This window comes from Pipistrellus kuhlii, unplaced genomic scaffold (genome assembly GCF_014108245.1).
Source record: "Pipistrellus kuhlii isolate mPipKuh1 unplaced genomic scaffold, mPipKuh1.p scaffold_m20_p_11, whole genome shotgun sequence".
Lineage (NCBI taxonomy): Eukaryota > Metazoa > Chordata > Mammalia > Chiroptera > Vespertilionidae > Pipistrellus > Pipistrellus kuhlii.
This window is the reverse complement of record NW_023425416.1, coordinates 16,150,977-16,167,845: the sequence shown is the minus strand read 5'-3', so window position 1 is coordinate 16,167,845 and position 16,869 is coordinate 16,150,977. Positions and strand designations below refer to the sequence as shown.

At 39.3% G+C, this 16,869-nt stretch overlaps 1 protein-coding gene across 23 annotated transcripts in view; it reads right to left on the bottom strand.

Moving 5' to 3' along the window:
- Nucleotides 1–16,869, bottom strand: part of PBRM1 (polybromo 1) — a 96,771-nt gene that overhangs the window by 9,227 nt on the left and 70,675 nt on the right. For 12 of the 23 annotated variants that reach the window (XM_036430911.2, XM_036430913.2, XM_045579077.1 and 9 more), the window contains 3 exons: nt 7,732–7,915; nt 6,325–6,535; nt 5,505–5,706 (listed from right to left, as the gene is read on the bottom strand). In XM_036430911.2, coding sequence (XP_036286804.1) covers nt 5,505–5,706; nt 6,325–6,535; nt 7,732–7,915 — 597 coding nt within the window. Of the gene's footprint in view, nt 1–510; nt 1,976–5,504; nt 5,707–6,318; nt 6,536–7,731; nt 7,916–16,869 lie in introns of those variants that run through there. The other 11 variants (XM_045579070.1, XM_045579073.1, XM_036430889.2 and 8 more) reach the window with 3 other exon arrangements.

The following is a 16,869-nucleotide window of genomic DNA, read 5'->3' as shown; positions in this document are numbered from 1 at the left end:
TACAGCTTTTCGGGAATTTAAGAATGTTAGGAGACTTTGCTTTCAATTACAAAAGCCCATCTGAACGCACCCTTCACGGGCTGAAGTTGAAGAAATTAAGAACTGAGAGACATGACACTTGTCTTCATTAAACTGTACTTTGGCATTTATTATCCCAGTCACATGTGTTCAAATGAGCTTCAATGCTTGTAAGCAAAGCTGGTCTCAGACAGTACCCAGGCTAAGACTTAGGCCCTGTGCAACTTGTAAACCCACGAAAGATCACCCTGAAAGCAGAAGTTCCCACTGTAGACTGGTTCCTGCAGAGAATCCTTGCCCTTCACTCCCATGGCCCACAAGTCTGGGCAGTACACACTCAACAATGGAACAGGGGTTTTCTAAAAAGCGGCCCCATCCTCCTTACCCTCAGAGCTCTGTGATGTTATTCCCCAACAGGGAGCTAAAATGCTGCAGCTGCTGGTTTTGTACCCCAACCCCCGCTTTTTTCTTTTTTTCTTTCTTTTCCTTTTTATGTTTTTAGCTGTTTGAATTCATTTAGGTAATGTGCCCCTGAGCTTTTTAGCCAAGGGCATAGTGCTACAATATCACAATCAAATAGAACAAAACAGGATGCAAATAAGGGAATCTAACTCTCAAGGTCCCCATGTTCGAGGCCTGATTTCTAAAACCTTTGGAACCCCATTAACCAAAATGGGCCATGGAATAGAGCAGGCAATTACAAGATTTGTTAGATCAACATCAGTTACACTGAAAGTACTGAACAGCCATGATTCAGATGTGCTTTGGCGAGTGCAAATGCTAGTTCAGCGACAGTGCATTTGAGAACTTGCTATCATGAAAGGTAGGAGCAATAATGGAAAAGTTAGCTCATGCTACTCTTCCTCACAAAGCAAATACAAAAAAAAGCAAAAACAAGAACAAAAACAGCATCTCAACGGAGCCTGCCTTGAACAAGACTGTCTTCGACTCCCTTGGAAAAGAGGTCAGATGCTTCTGCTTAAGGAGAACGGGGGCTTGTATAGACCTCACCAGGTTTAGAGAAATCAGGAAGAAGGGATTCAAGAAGTTGTCTGCAGGCTTCTTGTTGGAGGCTTGTCAGACAACGATATCCAATTCTAGATGAGCCAATTTGCTATGGCTACCAGATCAAGAGACAACACACACAGACAAACCACATTCATCATTTTTTTTTCTTTTTTAAATATGTGACTGGGATACTAACAGAAAATGCAGTTTAATGTAATTAAATAGAAAAGCATTACAGAGTGGGCACAATGAATTGAATAGGACTTTGTATTCCACTTAGCAGTCATGCACACTGGTGACCAAAAAAGGATTTATAATTCGTTGTCAAAAATCCTTTTAAATGGTCAGTCTTTTAAAGGATGGCTGCAGCAGAACAAGGCAAACTGAATACTGGAATGAGATGGAGAAGTCAACATCACCTAAAGAATAGTTTTGTGTTTTCTCTTGGATGTCTCTCCAGAAGAGAATTCAGGGTCTATTTATAGTGTCTGCTATAATGCTCTATCAAGAGCAGTCCGGGGTGGAGAAGAGCACTAGGCTCAGCCCACAGCTAGCTCCCTACCAATTCCCAGGATTGGGCCCAGGGCCCATTTCTGGGGCAGAGGGGAGGCATTGCCCATATGGGAAAGGCAATGTAAGGACAACATGGATGATTTCAAACTTTGAATCTCTCATAGGAAAACCTAAAGACTGTGGCCTACTCCTCATTGGAGAAAAAAAAAAAAAAAAAAAATGAAGGAATTTCTTAAAGTGGAAAAAAAATGGTCTTAGCTCCTGTTTTTACCTGCAACAGGTGTCAACTGCTGATTGAGCATCCCCATTGGTGTTGGTGGTGGCACCACCCCCATGAGAGCCCCCACAGGGGTGCCTGCTCGGGGAGAAGCACTCGGCTGTTGTTGCTGTGCTGCTCGCTCTCTCTCCTGCTGCTCAGCAACTTTAGCTGCCCGCTCTGTAAAGGCATTTCAGATTTTCAATTCTGTTTTTAACCCAGGAATTCAAAATACCATCCATTGCATTCAACAGGACTAATAAAAACACAGGCAACAGTTCTGTCTCAATGGAAGGAACAGTAGATGACTAGTCTCAACACAGGAGGATTCGGGCCGATTTCACTTGGTAAACTAGAGTCCAGCTTTCCTATCCCATCTTGAGAACTGGTCTGCAAAGATTTCAAGAATGTTAAGACTGCAACACACATTCAGAAAGCACAGGTTTTATGTAAACACGTCACCAGCGTAACTAACGTGGTTAATCTCACAAGGCACCCTGAAGATGAGAAGCACTACCATTATTCTAGTATTAAAAGCATTGCAAATTATTTATAATTTCAACGTGAAGCAATTCCATGGCCCATTATAATTTTTGGCACAATTGTTACTTACTATATTTTCCTGACTTCTTGCACCCAATTTTATTAAGATTTGAGGCCTCTGTTATTAGTGTTATGGGATTTTAGCAGCTGAAGAAAATTAACTCTGTAAGGGAAAAGTACTTCACTGCCTCTCCACAGGTTTTAGAAACATTAAATGCTAATTTCTACATTCTAATGAAGCAAAGAGGTCATGTTTAATAAACCCCAACAGAAAAAAAACACCCCATGATACTCCAGGCTATAGTCATCAAAAGAAGGGAATTAAATATATACATATGAAGCAATGGACAATAGTGATAGAACCAGGTTTCCTGAAGCTGAGCAGTTCAATACTGACATAAATCAGCCTATATAAGCCTAAGTCCCAAAATTCACTATTATTTCATCTGAAATGCAAGAGGAGCATTTGCTTGTGCCAGTTCTGGGCTCTGGAACACACCTTCCTATATCCCTCACTCCTGTGAGCTACTCTGCCTTAACCTCCATAGCCTGTAGCCCCAATGATCACATTCCATCTTTTTGAGAGCTAATAGGCTGGACCATTACTAGGGAACTCTAGAACTGTGTATTCCCAAAGCTCCCACAATACAGGGTTTATTTTGCTTCACCATTAATAAATAAGCAATCTATCCCACTCTTCATCTGGGCAAACTGAGGCTGGAAGACAGGCAGTGACTTGTCCAAAGATACAGAGAGAACCAGCAACCTGTGGCCCCGACTCCCAGTATCACACTCCAACTACTACACATTGACCCTCCAACATGGAATTCAGAAGGCCTACCACTGGCTGATCAATGGAGGGGAAAAAGAATTCCAGATCCTGTGGCTTTAAAAGAGTCAAGAAGCAATAGCTCCAATCCCCCTTTATGTAAGAATGTGAAAATCCAACGAATCAAATCTTCTTCAGCTTTGACACAGTTGCCTGCACAGACTTGTCATCACTCACTAATACTGTCCCAGTTTACAGATCCTCTGTACAATGAACGTGAGGGATAAAGGCCATTTAAACAACCTATTTATTTCCTTGAGCTATCAGTGATCTAGACCCCGCACATTAAATTCTATTATAGTATTTTCATCACACAAATGATACAGTAAAATGGGAGAGCAAAGAAATGGAGCTGAAAATAGAAAAATTCTGGCCTGTGGGTCAAATACAAGACTGGCTACTGTTGGCTCTAAGGAAAGCCCACTTGGGCTGTCTTAGAAAAGAAAGTTATTAAGTGAACCCAGCTAAACTCCAAACTTTGGGTTTTGAATTCAATGAGTCAAAACAAAAGTTCAGTTTTTGTGTCTCAGACAGACATTGCTGAGTCTCATAACTCACGCTAACTTGGTTCTCATGAATCTCAGCCCTTTAATTTTAGCACGATGGCCTAGGAGCTATCATTTCCTCCTCTTTTCAGCCCTGCTCCAGCGTTTTTACTTTTACAGTTTCTCCAGACACTTTTCTCTCTCAGTTCACACTTTGAGTAATCAGCCATGTAGTATTAGCTTCATTCCAACACTTTACCAACTGAGTGATATATTTGGTTTTAACCTTTACTAAGGTCAGAAATACCAAAGCTCTCCAAAGTTCTAGGTTCTTGCAAAACTGACTAGGGCTTCTCAAAGTATGTTCTATAAAATATTAGTTCTTTAGGATATTAACAGATAATATCTGAATACTTGGCCACATTTTAGAAAATGCCAGGTGAAAAACACACACAGGTTCTTTACTGTAGGTCTTAAATATTTTAACATAAGAATAGGCACTATAAGTTGCCAAGAGAAAAAAATGTCTGGAGTGCTTCTCAACCAATTTTGCCACAAGTGCTTTTTAGCTGAGCATCTTGTAGGATGAGGTTTCTGCAGAAGATCTTTGGAGAAACCTGTCAGGTAATTTTATAATAAACAATCAATTACAATAACTGAAAAGAATTTTTTTTAAAAGCCCTTTAATTTTTGGAAACTCCATAAACTTTAATAAAGGAGGCAGTCTTGCCGAAACCGGTTTGGCTCAGTGCACAAAGCGTTGGCCTGCAGACTGAAAGGTCCCAGGTTCTATTCTGGTCAAGGGCATGTACCTTGGTTACGGGCACATACCCAGTAGGGAATGTGCAGGAGGCAGCTGATCGATGTTTCGCTCTCATCGATGTTTCTAACTTTCTATCTCTCTCTCTTCCTCTCTGTAAAAAATCAATAAAATATATTTTAAAAATAAATAAAGGAAGCAGTCTTAACAACTAATTCCTTTATGTTTGATGGAAAATAATGGATTTGGAATTGGCCAGCAGAGTAATAGTGGACCACTATGTTCAACCACTGAGATGGTTCTAAACTGGCAAAATAAACCATTACATATAATTCCAAATGGAAATAATACAGTTCTAAGGGCAACAGTTCTGCCGAATCTAATGTTTACTACGTATTTCTTTATTAAAGGCTTGTCTGATAATAAAAACAAACAGAAAAACAAAAAATTTCTCTCAAGTATTTTATTCCTAATGGCTAAGAATCACCAAATCCTTAAATGATATAGCTCATGGCCCCAAATGATTTCATTACAGAGTATGAAGGCAGATGAGCTTTACCAAAGAGACCCCAAGTGCCTTAAAAGTAACAATAAATGCAGACACAGCACAGGCCAGGACTAGCCTAGGAAACCAAGTGCTTCAGCCAAGTTCAGGATGAAGTTTAAACATTTGGCTTATCAAGAGCCATAATAGAAGACCATTGATACTGAAAGCCCACTTTCAGATGAATTTTAAGCAAAATTATATTTAATATCCTTGTACAATCATTCCCCAGCTTAACATGTATGCTCACAGGACTCAATGAAAGAAGAAAATCATGCAATTTTTAATAACAAAATACTGGTTTGAGAGATTTAAAAAACACACACAAAAAACCTCAGGATCAGAGGCCAAGTCAGGGGCAGTGCTTGTTCAGTCAGGACAAGGCTGGTATTTCAACTGCTGGATGGGAGCCATCTGAGACAGTCTTCAGCACAATGTTCATGTACAAGTGGTAATAATAAGAGAGTAAAACCTGTCTATGCACATGCATTCCTGAAAACATCCCCTTGCTTTGGAAGCCGAGACAGTTGTGCCTCGTCTCTATTTACCTTCATATTCTGCTTTCTTAGCTGTCTCAAGATTTCTCCATTCTGTCCCCACCAGTCGGCTAAGCTCCCCAAAAGAGTAGTCTGGATGCTGGGCCTTAATCACAGCTCTCATCTCACTGCTGAACAGGATGTAGCCACTCATGTTGATTTTCCGTTTGGAGCTTTCCTTCTTTGCACTGCCTTTGGCAGACTTTGGGGTAGACTGTAAGACAGAAAGCTCTTAGAGTGCATCAGAACATCATATTTGGTTAACTGCTCAAAGTTTCTGGAAGTCAGGAACTTTTGATTCAATAGTATCTATTTTATAAACATGGTCAGTTTATAGAAAGCCATTTCCTTGATTAAAACACAAAGCTCTTCCTTGCCTCTTACCATATAACAAATAAACGGGAATTTCACTGAATTCCATGACTGTAATCTGTAATGGTGACCTCATAATTAAGTCTTGAGAAAAATTCTGAATGAGAAAAAAAACACCAACAGGGATCACCTCAACACAAAAAAAGAGATCCTAAAGAAGAAACTAAAAAGATAGAGGAAATAAAAGATAAGAGTACCAGGATGATGCTGTTCCTCACTGCTTTTCTTCAACACAAGGCAAGGAGAACTTTCTAACTAAACTTGCCATTAAAAGCAGCATTGTATGAAAAAATTTAAATTTTAAATAATTAATGGTGTTGAGAAAAAGAAATGTTTCTTCCTGGAAAATTCTAGGTTGAAACTCACATATACAGGAGCTGGACATCTCTTTACTTTGGTTTGAGTCTGCAGCAAACCAAAGCTGGGAATAAGACAAGTAACAGGAACTTGTCACCTTCACCTGTGGGGGTGTGTATGGCATGAGATCCAGCTCACTGGACAAGGGAGTCTGAAGTTGAGGCAGAGAAGGAGGCTCAAGGACCTCACTATCCTCTTCTCCCATCTCTTCAATATCATCATCTCCACCTTCTAACTCAGCAAATTTTGCTTCTAGTAACTGGATCTTCTTTTCCAACAAAGGTGAAGGCTCCTTCTGCGGAACAATTGGTTTTCTAAAAGAAGTGACAAAAAAAGACAATCAGGTAACAAAACTCCAGAACCAGTCAGAAAGCAAGTGTTCTGCTTTAATGTCTATAAATGACTGCCTACAATCTGCAATGCACACTCTAAGTCAGCAAGGAAAATAACTTAAATGTATATTTATAAAGTCACACCTACTTACAGATGCTTTTTAATTAAAAAAAAAATATATATATTTCATAGAAAAAGGGAGAGGTAGAGAGAGAAAAATCAATAATGAGAGAGAATCATTGATTTGCTGTCTCTTGCATGCCTCCTACTAGGCAGCAAGCCTACAACATGGGCACATGCCCTTGACTGGAATCGAACCTGGGACACTTCAGTCCACTGAGCCAAACAAGCTAGGGCCAGATGCTTGTTTTTAAATGATTTTACTGAATACCCACAAAAGTACTAGGTCTAAAGTTGGGATCTAGTTGCCTATATAGTGAAAAGAGTTTTCGTAATTTGTGAACCGTGCAATCTTAACAGACTATGAATCAGAACCAAAGATTTTTGCCTCCACATTATAATTACTGGGAGTTTAGGCCAACAGGCACCATTAGAGCAGTTACCACATCTCAGCAGATTCTGAGGATTTCTTTTAATCTTTAACTAGCCCTGGCTGGTTTTGCTCAGGGGTTAAGAGTGTGGGTCCACAGACCAAAGGGTTGTGGGTTCAATTCCCCATCAAGAGCATGTACCTCAGTTGCAGGTTCAATTCCTGGCCCCGATTAGGGTGCAGGAAGGAGGCAACCAATTGATGTGTGTGTCCCATGTCAATATTTTTTTCTCCCCTGCACTTCCCATCACCCTTTCCCTTCCCTTCCACGCTCTTTAAAAATCAGTGGAGCCTGGCTTGATCCCCAGTGTGGGATATGCGGGAGGCAGCCAATCAATGATTCTCTTTCATCACTGATGTTTCTATCTCTATCCCCCTCTCCCTTCCTCTCTAAAATCAATAAAAATATATTTTTAAAAATCAATGGAAAAAATATCCTCACTCTTGGGGTGAGGATTAAATAAAAAATTTTAAGCAATTAGTCGATATTTTCTATTTAAAATGTATATTGATCTAGTTTAAAACAAATTTAAAAAACAAGCAAAAAAACACCCTGCACTATACTACTTTGATATCAGTTTTACTATTAAGAAAGTGTTCTTTCTTCCTTAGTTTTTCAAGCTTTACCTGAAGTAATAAATTTCATCATCTACCACTTTAGCAGAGAGTGAAAACCTCTTCAGTCCCTTGAATTTCTTCATCTGCTTGTCACTCTCGTTGTAGCGGCTCTCACAAAGCAAAACGTCATTTTCTGGTATTTCAGTTGGTCTGCAGGAGAGGAAGTCCTTGAATGACAACACAGCACACTTTCCTGAAAGAGCAAATTGGAGAGAAGTCAGAGTACATTGTGGTCATAGCTAACAATTATTTTCAATTTTTATTCTTTTTGAATTAATACAATAATCTTATTCAAAAGGGTATGCACAAGCATAAGGATAAACATGTAGATCAATGGAATAGAACATAGTAGAGAAACTGATACAATTAGACTTTTATGAAAAATTGATAGACGAGGGTGCTAAGACAATTCACTGGGAAAGAATGGTCTCTTCAACAGATAGCACTGGGATAACTGGACTTCCATATGCGAAAGAACTGAGTTTGAAACCAACTTCATACCTTGTACAAAAATTAACTCAAGATGCATCAAAGATCTATATATAAAAGCTACAACTCTTAAAAACTCTTAATATAGCCCTAGCCGGTTTGGCTCAGTGGATAGAGCGTTGGCCCAGTGGTCTGAAAGGTCCCAGGTTCAATTCTGGTCAAGGGCATGTACCTTGGTTGTGGACACATCCCCAGTAGGGAGTGTGCAGCAGGCAGCTGATCGATGTTTCTAACTCTCTATCCCTCTCCCTTCCTCTCTGTAAAAAAATCAATAAATAAAATATATTTTTTAAAAAACCCTCTAAATATAACACAGAGGTATAAATCGTTGTGACCTTTTATTAGGCAATAGTTTCAAAGATGTGATATTAAAATCACAAGCAACCAAAGATAAACTGGACTTCATCAAAATTAAAAACTTTTGTGCTTTGAAAGATACTATCACGAAAGTGAAAAGGTAACCCAATGAATCCAGAAATACCTGCAAATCATATGTCTGGTAAGAGTTTAGTATTAAGAATATATAAAGACTTCCTACAACAATAACAAAACAAATAATCCAATTAAAAACAGGTAAAAGGCCCTACCCATTGTGGGTCAGTTGGCTAGACGTCAATCATGTACTAGGAAGTTGCTGGTTCAATTCCTGGTCAAGGGCACATGCCCAGGTTGTGTGCTTAATTCTCAATAGGGGGCGTGCAGAAGGCAGCCAACCAATGTTGCACTCTCCCATCAATATTTCTCTCTCTAAAAGTCAAAAAACTATTGCTTCCTCTCTCTGAAAGTCAATAAACTAGTCTTAAAAAAAAAAGTTAAAAAAAACAGGCAAAGGCTTTGAAGAGACATTTTTTTTTTTGAAGAGACATTTCTCCAAAATAGATATACAAATGACCAAAAGATGCTCAGCATCATTAATCATAAGGGAAATTAAAAAAAAAATCATAATGAGATAGCATTTCAAATCCATTAGGATGGCTATTATATTGAAGAAGAAGAGGAGGAGGAGGAGGAGGAGGAGGAGGAGGAGGAGGAGGAGGAGGAAGGAGGAAGAGGAGGAGGAGGAGGAGGAGGAGAAGAAAAATAATGTGTTGACAAGGATGTGGAATAACCAGAACCCTGGTGGGAATGTAAAATATTATAGCTGCTGTGGAAAACAGTTTGGCAGTTTCTCAAAATGTTAAATATAGTTGCTCTATAATCCAGCAAATCTACTTTTTTTTAAAACATGGTTTTAAAAACATATTTTTATTGATTTCAGAGAGGAAGGAATAGAGAGATATAGAAACATCAATGATGAGAGAGAATCATTGAAGAGCTGCCTCCTGCACGCCTCCCGCACTGGGGATTGAGCCTGCAACCCAGGCATGTGCCCTTGACCGGAATCAAACCTGGGACCCTTCACTCTGCAGGCCGATGCTCTATCCACTGAGCCAAACCCGCTAGGGCAGCAAATCTACTTCTTGATAAATACTCAAAAGAACTGAAAGCAGGAACTCATATAGATACTGTACACCAACCTTCAAAGCAACATTATTCATGTAGAAATCTCCTACATGTCCATCAACAGATAAATGAATTAACCAAATATTAAAAATATATACAATGGAATATAATCAACCTTAAAAATGAATTAAATTCTGATATATGCTATACCATAAATTAATCCTGAGAACATTACGCTAAGTGAAATAAGCCAAAAACAGAAGGACAACTATTGATTCCATTTATATGAGGTACTGAGAATAGGCAAAATTCAGAGACAGCAAGAACACATATTATGAGGGGTTGGGAGAAGGAGAAATGGGTAGTCATTGTGGTGATGGTTGCACAGTACCTATGTCAATGGATTTACTGTCACTGACGCATACACTTAAAACTAGTTAAAATGTTGCACTTTATGCTATATGTATTTTACCACAATAAAACTTACAAATAGCAGCATATTATTTATATTTTTTGCACCTAAATTTTGTTGCAAAGTAATATATCTTGCAGATTAGTGGTATTAAGAAACTATAGTTACTGAAACTAGTTCCCTACAGATATTTAGGCTGTTTCCAAATTTTTGCTTTCCCACTGTAGCAAAACACTGCTGATTCTCCTAAATTCCCATCTACTTAATTTCCTTATTTTAAATTTCTGTTTCTTCTAACTGAGCTGGCTAGTGCCTCCAAAACAAAGTTTAATAAGTGTGGTAAGAAAATCCCTATTTTGTTCTTGATCCAATAGGAGTGTTCATTACTAACAATTTAACAATACTTGTAAAACATGTAACAACAGGTCAGAAACATTTTAGAAGCTTAAATAGCTATAATTACCATCATTTCCTTGGAGTTACATAATACTTTACTTACATTATCCAAGGCTTTTCAATTCAGAGAAGGAACGGTTTTAATTTTCTATATTTCACAGAAGAAAAAAGAAAAATTTGGAAAGGGTAAAAATTCTTCTCACAGCTAAAAAGTAGAAATGACTGATGAACTTGAAATGCATATAGTATCTCTGTGCCCTGACTGGCCCTCAAAAGACAGAGAAAGATAAAAGTTTAGAAAGCATCATTTAATAAAGCATAAAAAACAGCAAAACAATAAAAAGATGTATGAGACTCCTGTACACGCACACACACAACAATAAGAAAATTAGTAAGAGAAATTAAAGAATACCTAAAAAATGAAGTAATCTATCATGTTTATAGCTGGAAGACTCATAAAAATATCAGTTCTCCCCCAATTGATCTATAGGTTGATTGTAGTTCCAGTCAAAATCTAGCAAGTCTTCCAGTTTGGAAGGAGAGCAGTTTGTTTTCAAACAACTATGGTCATTTCATAGGACCTAAAATTCTCTCCTTTTTGGATTCCAAAGGTCAGAGAAATGGCTTTGGTAATTTTATTGTAAACACTTCAAAGCAAACAAATCAGCTGCTGCCAACTGCGGAAAAGGATGTCAGTTGGGGAAAACAGCAGACATGCTGAAAAGTCCAGGAAGAAAAAGCTGGGAGTCAGTTTTGAAAACCTTCACGTATTCCTGGGAATTTAGAAAGCCATGCCTCAGTGTGCAGGCTCAGAAAAGACCTGAGAAGGCCCTAAGCTCTCACCTTTGGTTGATTGTCAATCCCTGTGGAAGCAGGAAATAAAGGCAAAGCAGAGTTGTAAACTTCCAGGTTGTGTGTTGAAGGTATGCTCCAACACAGACACAGTATCCAATTTCAAAGACTAGGAATTTTTTGTTTTTGTTTGTTTTTTGATCTAAGCATTTAAGAAAATCTCTTGCCCTGGCCATTGTGGCTCAGCTGGTTGGGCATCGTCTCTTGCACCGAAAGGTTGCCGGTTTGATTTCTGACCAGGGCATATGCTCAGGTTGTAGCTCAAACTCTGGTAGGGGGCTTGTTGGAGGCAGCCGATAGACTATATGTTCTCACATCGATGTTTCTATTTCTTCCCCTACCTTCCTCTATTTCTAATCAATTAAAAAAAATAAAAATAAAGTATCTGTTAAATCACTAGCTGACTACTAAGGTAGCAGAACAGAGACTCCAGTGACCACACACAACAAAAAAAACACATTCTTTAAAAAACAGTTTAGAGCTTTGGCTGGGATGGCCCAATTGGTTGAGTGCTGTCCCATGCACTGAGAGGTTGCTGGTTCGATTCCTGGTTGGGGCACATGTGCGGGTTGTAGTCTTGATCTCCAGTGAGAGGCGTGCAGGAGGCAGTCAACTGATGTTGAGCTGTCTCACTGATGTTTCTCCTCTCTTTCCCTCTCCCTTCCTCTCTCTCTAAAATCAATAATAATAATAATAATAATAATAATGATGATGATGTCACTAAATAAGCAACTACAGGTCACAGTAAGGAGTAATTGCAAAGCCTGAGGAGGGAGGAGAAACTAATTTCCAGAGTCATCACATTATAATATCCAAACTGTCCAGTTTTCAACAAAAAACTATGAGGCATGCTAAAAAACAAGAATGATTCATTCACAGAATAAGAAGAAATGAAAGATACTGTTCATAAGGAAACCCAAACACTAGACTTACTAGACAGAGAATTTTTAAAAAATATATATTTTATTGATATTTTACAGAGAGGAAGAGAGAGGGATAGAGAGTTAGAAACATCGATGAGAGAGAATCATCGAAGCTGCCTCTTGCATACCCCCTACTGGAGATGTGCCTGCAACCAAGGTACATGCCCTTGACCAGAATCAAACCCGGGACCTTTCAGTCTGCAGGCTGATGCTCTATTCACTGAGCCAAACTGGTTTAGGATAGACAGAGAATTTAAGTCACTGTCTTTAATCTGTTCAAAGAGCTAAAGGAAACCACAAAGAAGTAAAGGAAACCAGAATGCTGTCTCACCAAACAGAGAATATAAATGGAGAGAGAGAAATTGGAAATACTAAATGAAAATTCTAGAGCTGAAACTGACTAAAATGAAAAAAATACATTAGAGGGGTTCAACAGAGGATTTGAATAGGAGGAAGAATCAGCATACCTGAAACAGATCAACTGAAATCACCAGTCCAAGAAAGTGAAAGAATAAAGAAAAATGAACAGCCCTAGCTGGTTTGTTAAGTGGTTAGAGCATCAGACTATGGATTGAAGAATCCCAGGTTTGATTCTGGTCAAGGGCATGTACCTCGTTGCAGGCTTGATCCCCAGCCCTGGTTGGGGCATGTGTGGAAGGCAACCAGTTGATGTGTCTCTCTTGAATCAATGTTTCTCTCTGACTCTACTCTTCCCATTCTCTTAAAAAAAAATTAATGGAAAAAATATCCTCTGGTGAGGATTAGCAAAACACAACAACAAAAAACAGATTCTGAGAGACCTGTGACACATAATTAGACATACTAACATAGGCATAATGAGAATCCTGAAAGGAGAATGAGAAAGGGGCAGAAAGAATATCTGAACTTGCCAAATTTAATGAAAGAAGACAAATCTGTTAATAGAGAATTCTATATCTATCAAAAATATTCTTCAAAAATGAAGAAGGGATCAAGACATTGTCAGATAAACAAAAGATGAGAGTTTATTACTAGCAGACCTGCTTTGTAAGAAACGTTGAAGGGAGTCAATAGACAATACCTTGAAACCATACAAAAAAGTTAAAAACACTAGTAAAGGTAACAACACAGATAAATATAAAAGCCAATATTGTATTTTTGGTAACTAACTCTTCTTTTTTCCTCTAATAAGATTTTAAAGACAAATGCATAAAGCAATAATTAGAAATCTATGGGTTTTCTGGTTAAGATGGCGGCATAGGCAAATGTGGTACTTGCATTCGCCTACAACAACATCAAAATTACAAGTAACTACAGAACCACCATTATTCAGGACCGACTGACACCTAGTTGAATGGTAATCCTAAAACTAAGGATATAAATGAGAAACCACATTAAGATTGGTAGGAGGGGAAGTTCCTACACTCACATGTGGAAGATAAAAATTTGTAAGGATATCTGGGCTGTAGAAGTACTCCCTAAGAATCGATAGGTCCCAGCCCAACACCAGGACTCCTAGCCCATGGTTCCAGTGTCAGGAAGAGAAGTCCCCATAACTTCTGGCTATGAAAACTAGTGGGGATTGTGGCTCAGTGAGACAAAGGGCTGTTGGAGTCACAGATAGTTCCTCTTAAAAGGTCCGTGCCTGGACTCACTCCCTTTGAGCACTAGGGCAACAGCATGAAGTTCACTAGTGACATACAGGGAGGAACTGAATGGTCCAACATCAGGGTAAGGGCTGAGGTTGGGGCGAGAGGGGTATTTTCTCCCAGACAGAAGTGCTGGCAGATGCCACTGTTCCTTTTCTGAGCCCTCCCAACACAAAGCCAGAAGGAGGGCAGCACAGCTGAATCTCCATCAACCTGGCTATCACTGTTCGCCCCGCCCTGGGGGTTCCCTGAGACTCCGCCCTGCCCCATCCACCTTTGCGGCCCATCCAAGGTGTTTCCTAGTGGCTTTTCCATATAATGGCCTGTCTTGGTTCATGCTTCAGAATTTCATAAATCTCTCAAACAAGCAGTTTCTGGTAAGGGAATGCTCCATACCTCTTGCTAAGTGGCCCCAAGCCATGCACTAGCAGCCTTGGTTTGCAGTTTGGCCTCTCTAGGATAACTCCAACACCAGCACAAGTAGCAGCCATCTGAAGACTGTTTTATAGCTTGTGCTGGGTAGCCCTGGGCAGAACACAAGTAGCATCTGACTTTGGCCTGCACCTTCCAGGGAAGCTCCAGAGCCAGTGCACCCCGTGGATAGCTACTGACCATGTTGAAGCATCACCCAACCACCTCTACAAGGGACAGTCAAGGGGTGGATTCAGGAGACACCATAGCACTGCAGAAGTTCTGTTCCATGGGGTGGGCCCCACACAATTGCTACTCCACAGTGGTCACAGCTAGTCCTTATAGCTGACTGACCTGGGGGCAAATCCCTCCCAATTGACATGTCAACAGCAATTAAAGCACAATTACAATAAAAGAGTGTGCACAGCCCACACAGGGCTAGAGGTCCACTTGAGTTCACCACCACCAAACTATCGATAGTATTACATGAAGGGTCTTTTTGAAGAAAAAGATAAAAAAATATTAATAATAATATGCCAATAAATCCATGTCTATCAACAATTGAATTTAAAAATTCAAAATAAATAAATAAGATGAACAAAAACAGAGTCATAGATAGAGAACATTTTGACATTTGCCAGATGGAAAGGGAATTTTTGGGGACAGGTGAAATAAGTGAAGGTATTAAAAAGTATAAATTGGTCATTACAGGATAGTCATTCGAATATAAAGTACAGTACAGGGAATATAATTAATAGTATTGTAATAACTACCGTGTTTTCCCGAAAATAAGACATCCTCCGAAAATAAGACCTAGCGCATGGAAAGATAAGACATCCCCTGAAAATAAGACCTAGCGCAACTTAGGGAGAAAAAATTAACGTAAGACACTGTCTTATTTTCAGGGAAATAGGGTATGTATGGTGTCAGATGGGTATTAGATTTATCAGAATGATCACGTAGTAAGTTATATAATATGTATTTACTGAGATGTACACCTGAAACTAATGTAATATTGTATAATCAACTGCAATTGAATTTTTTTTAATGTAAAATAAATAAATAAAACCATGGGGGAAAAAGATATCTATGTTAAAGTACACGCAGAGTATAAAAAGGTTATTCCTGACAACAAATGGAGAGAAATGGAGCTGTAGAGAACAGTGTCTGTATAGTAACAAAACTAAGTTAGTATTAATTCAAACTAGACTGTCATAAATTTAAGATGTAATCTCCAGATTAGCACTAAGAAAATCAATAAAAAACAATAAATCAGCTGAAACCAGTTTGGCTCAGTGGATAGAGCGTTGGCCTGTGGACTGAAAGGTCTCAGGTTCGATTCCGGTCAAGGGCATGTACCTTGGTTGCAGCCACATCCCCGGTAGGGGGTGTGCAGGAGGCAGCTGGTTGATGATTCTCTCTCATTGCTGTTTCTAACTCTCTATCCCTCTCTCTTCCTCTCTGTAAAAAATCAATAAAATATATTTAAAACAAAAAAAACAAACAAAAAAAACAATAAGTCATGTGGTTGCTTTAACTAAAGAAAACTTTAGTCTCATCTTTGTTATGGTTCCTTTGACCGCAGGCTGGGTTTACAGTAGGGAGTAAGGCTCTAGTGCACTGCTTTAGAATGAACAACAAGTTACAAGGAAGACATCCTCTGCTGAAGAAACTCAAAAAGTATATAACAACTTCACTAGCCTTTGCAGAGTCCCTCTCTGCAGAGTGGAAAGAAGAGAATGTGTTGAATTACCAGGCCATTCAGAAATCTTCCACATCCAATAATGAAAAACCCACAGTACAAAAAACAATCTAGCTGAAATGATGGCAATATGTGATGTATATATATCTAGATCTGAAAAGCAGAATGTTACTGTGGAAACACTCAGGAAGATGGAACAGAAACCAAATTATGAGTCCTTCATATTTCTGGAATGGAGATAATAACTGGGGTTAAGTGCAACAGGCTGTAAAAGTCTTTTAACTGCTCTTCCAGCTTCCCACCTTATTCTTACAACATACTCTCCAATCCAAAGCAAGCGATTCCATTTAGACATATGTGGGATCACACTGCCTGTCTGCTCAGACCCCTCACAGGACTTCCTATCTGCTCCAAACTCAATCTCTGCACTGACCATGAGACCTATCATGATTGGGTGCCAAGACCCCTCAGAGGGCCGATCCCTTCCACACCCCCTTCCTACTCCAGCCACCCAGCTTGCTTATTGAGTCTCAAACAAGCCCAGATACTCTACCTTAAGGTCTTTGAATTTGGTGTTTGCTGTGCCTAAAAGGAGTAAAATCTTGGGATAGTCAAATGGTTTTCTTCCTCATTTCCTTTAGAACTCTGTTCACATGTCACCTATCAGAGAGGCTTTGGATGACCATATTTACTAAAGCAGGACTGCCAAGCAACATGAATCTCTATCTTCCTTCCTCTGCTTTATTCTCATTTATTGCCCTATCTAGAGGCCTGGTGCATGAAAATTCATGCACTGGTCCCTCAGCTCAGCCTGCCCCCTCTCACAGTCCAGGAACCCTCAGAGGTGGGAGGCAACTTGGCAATCAGAGGAAGGAGATGCCCCATCACACA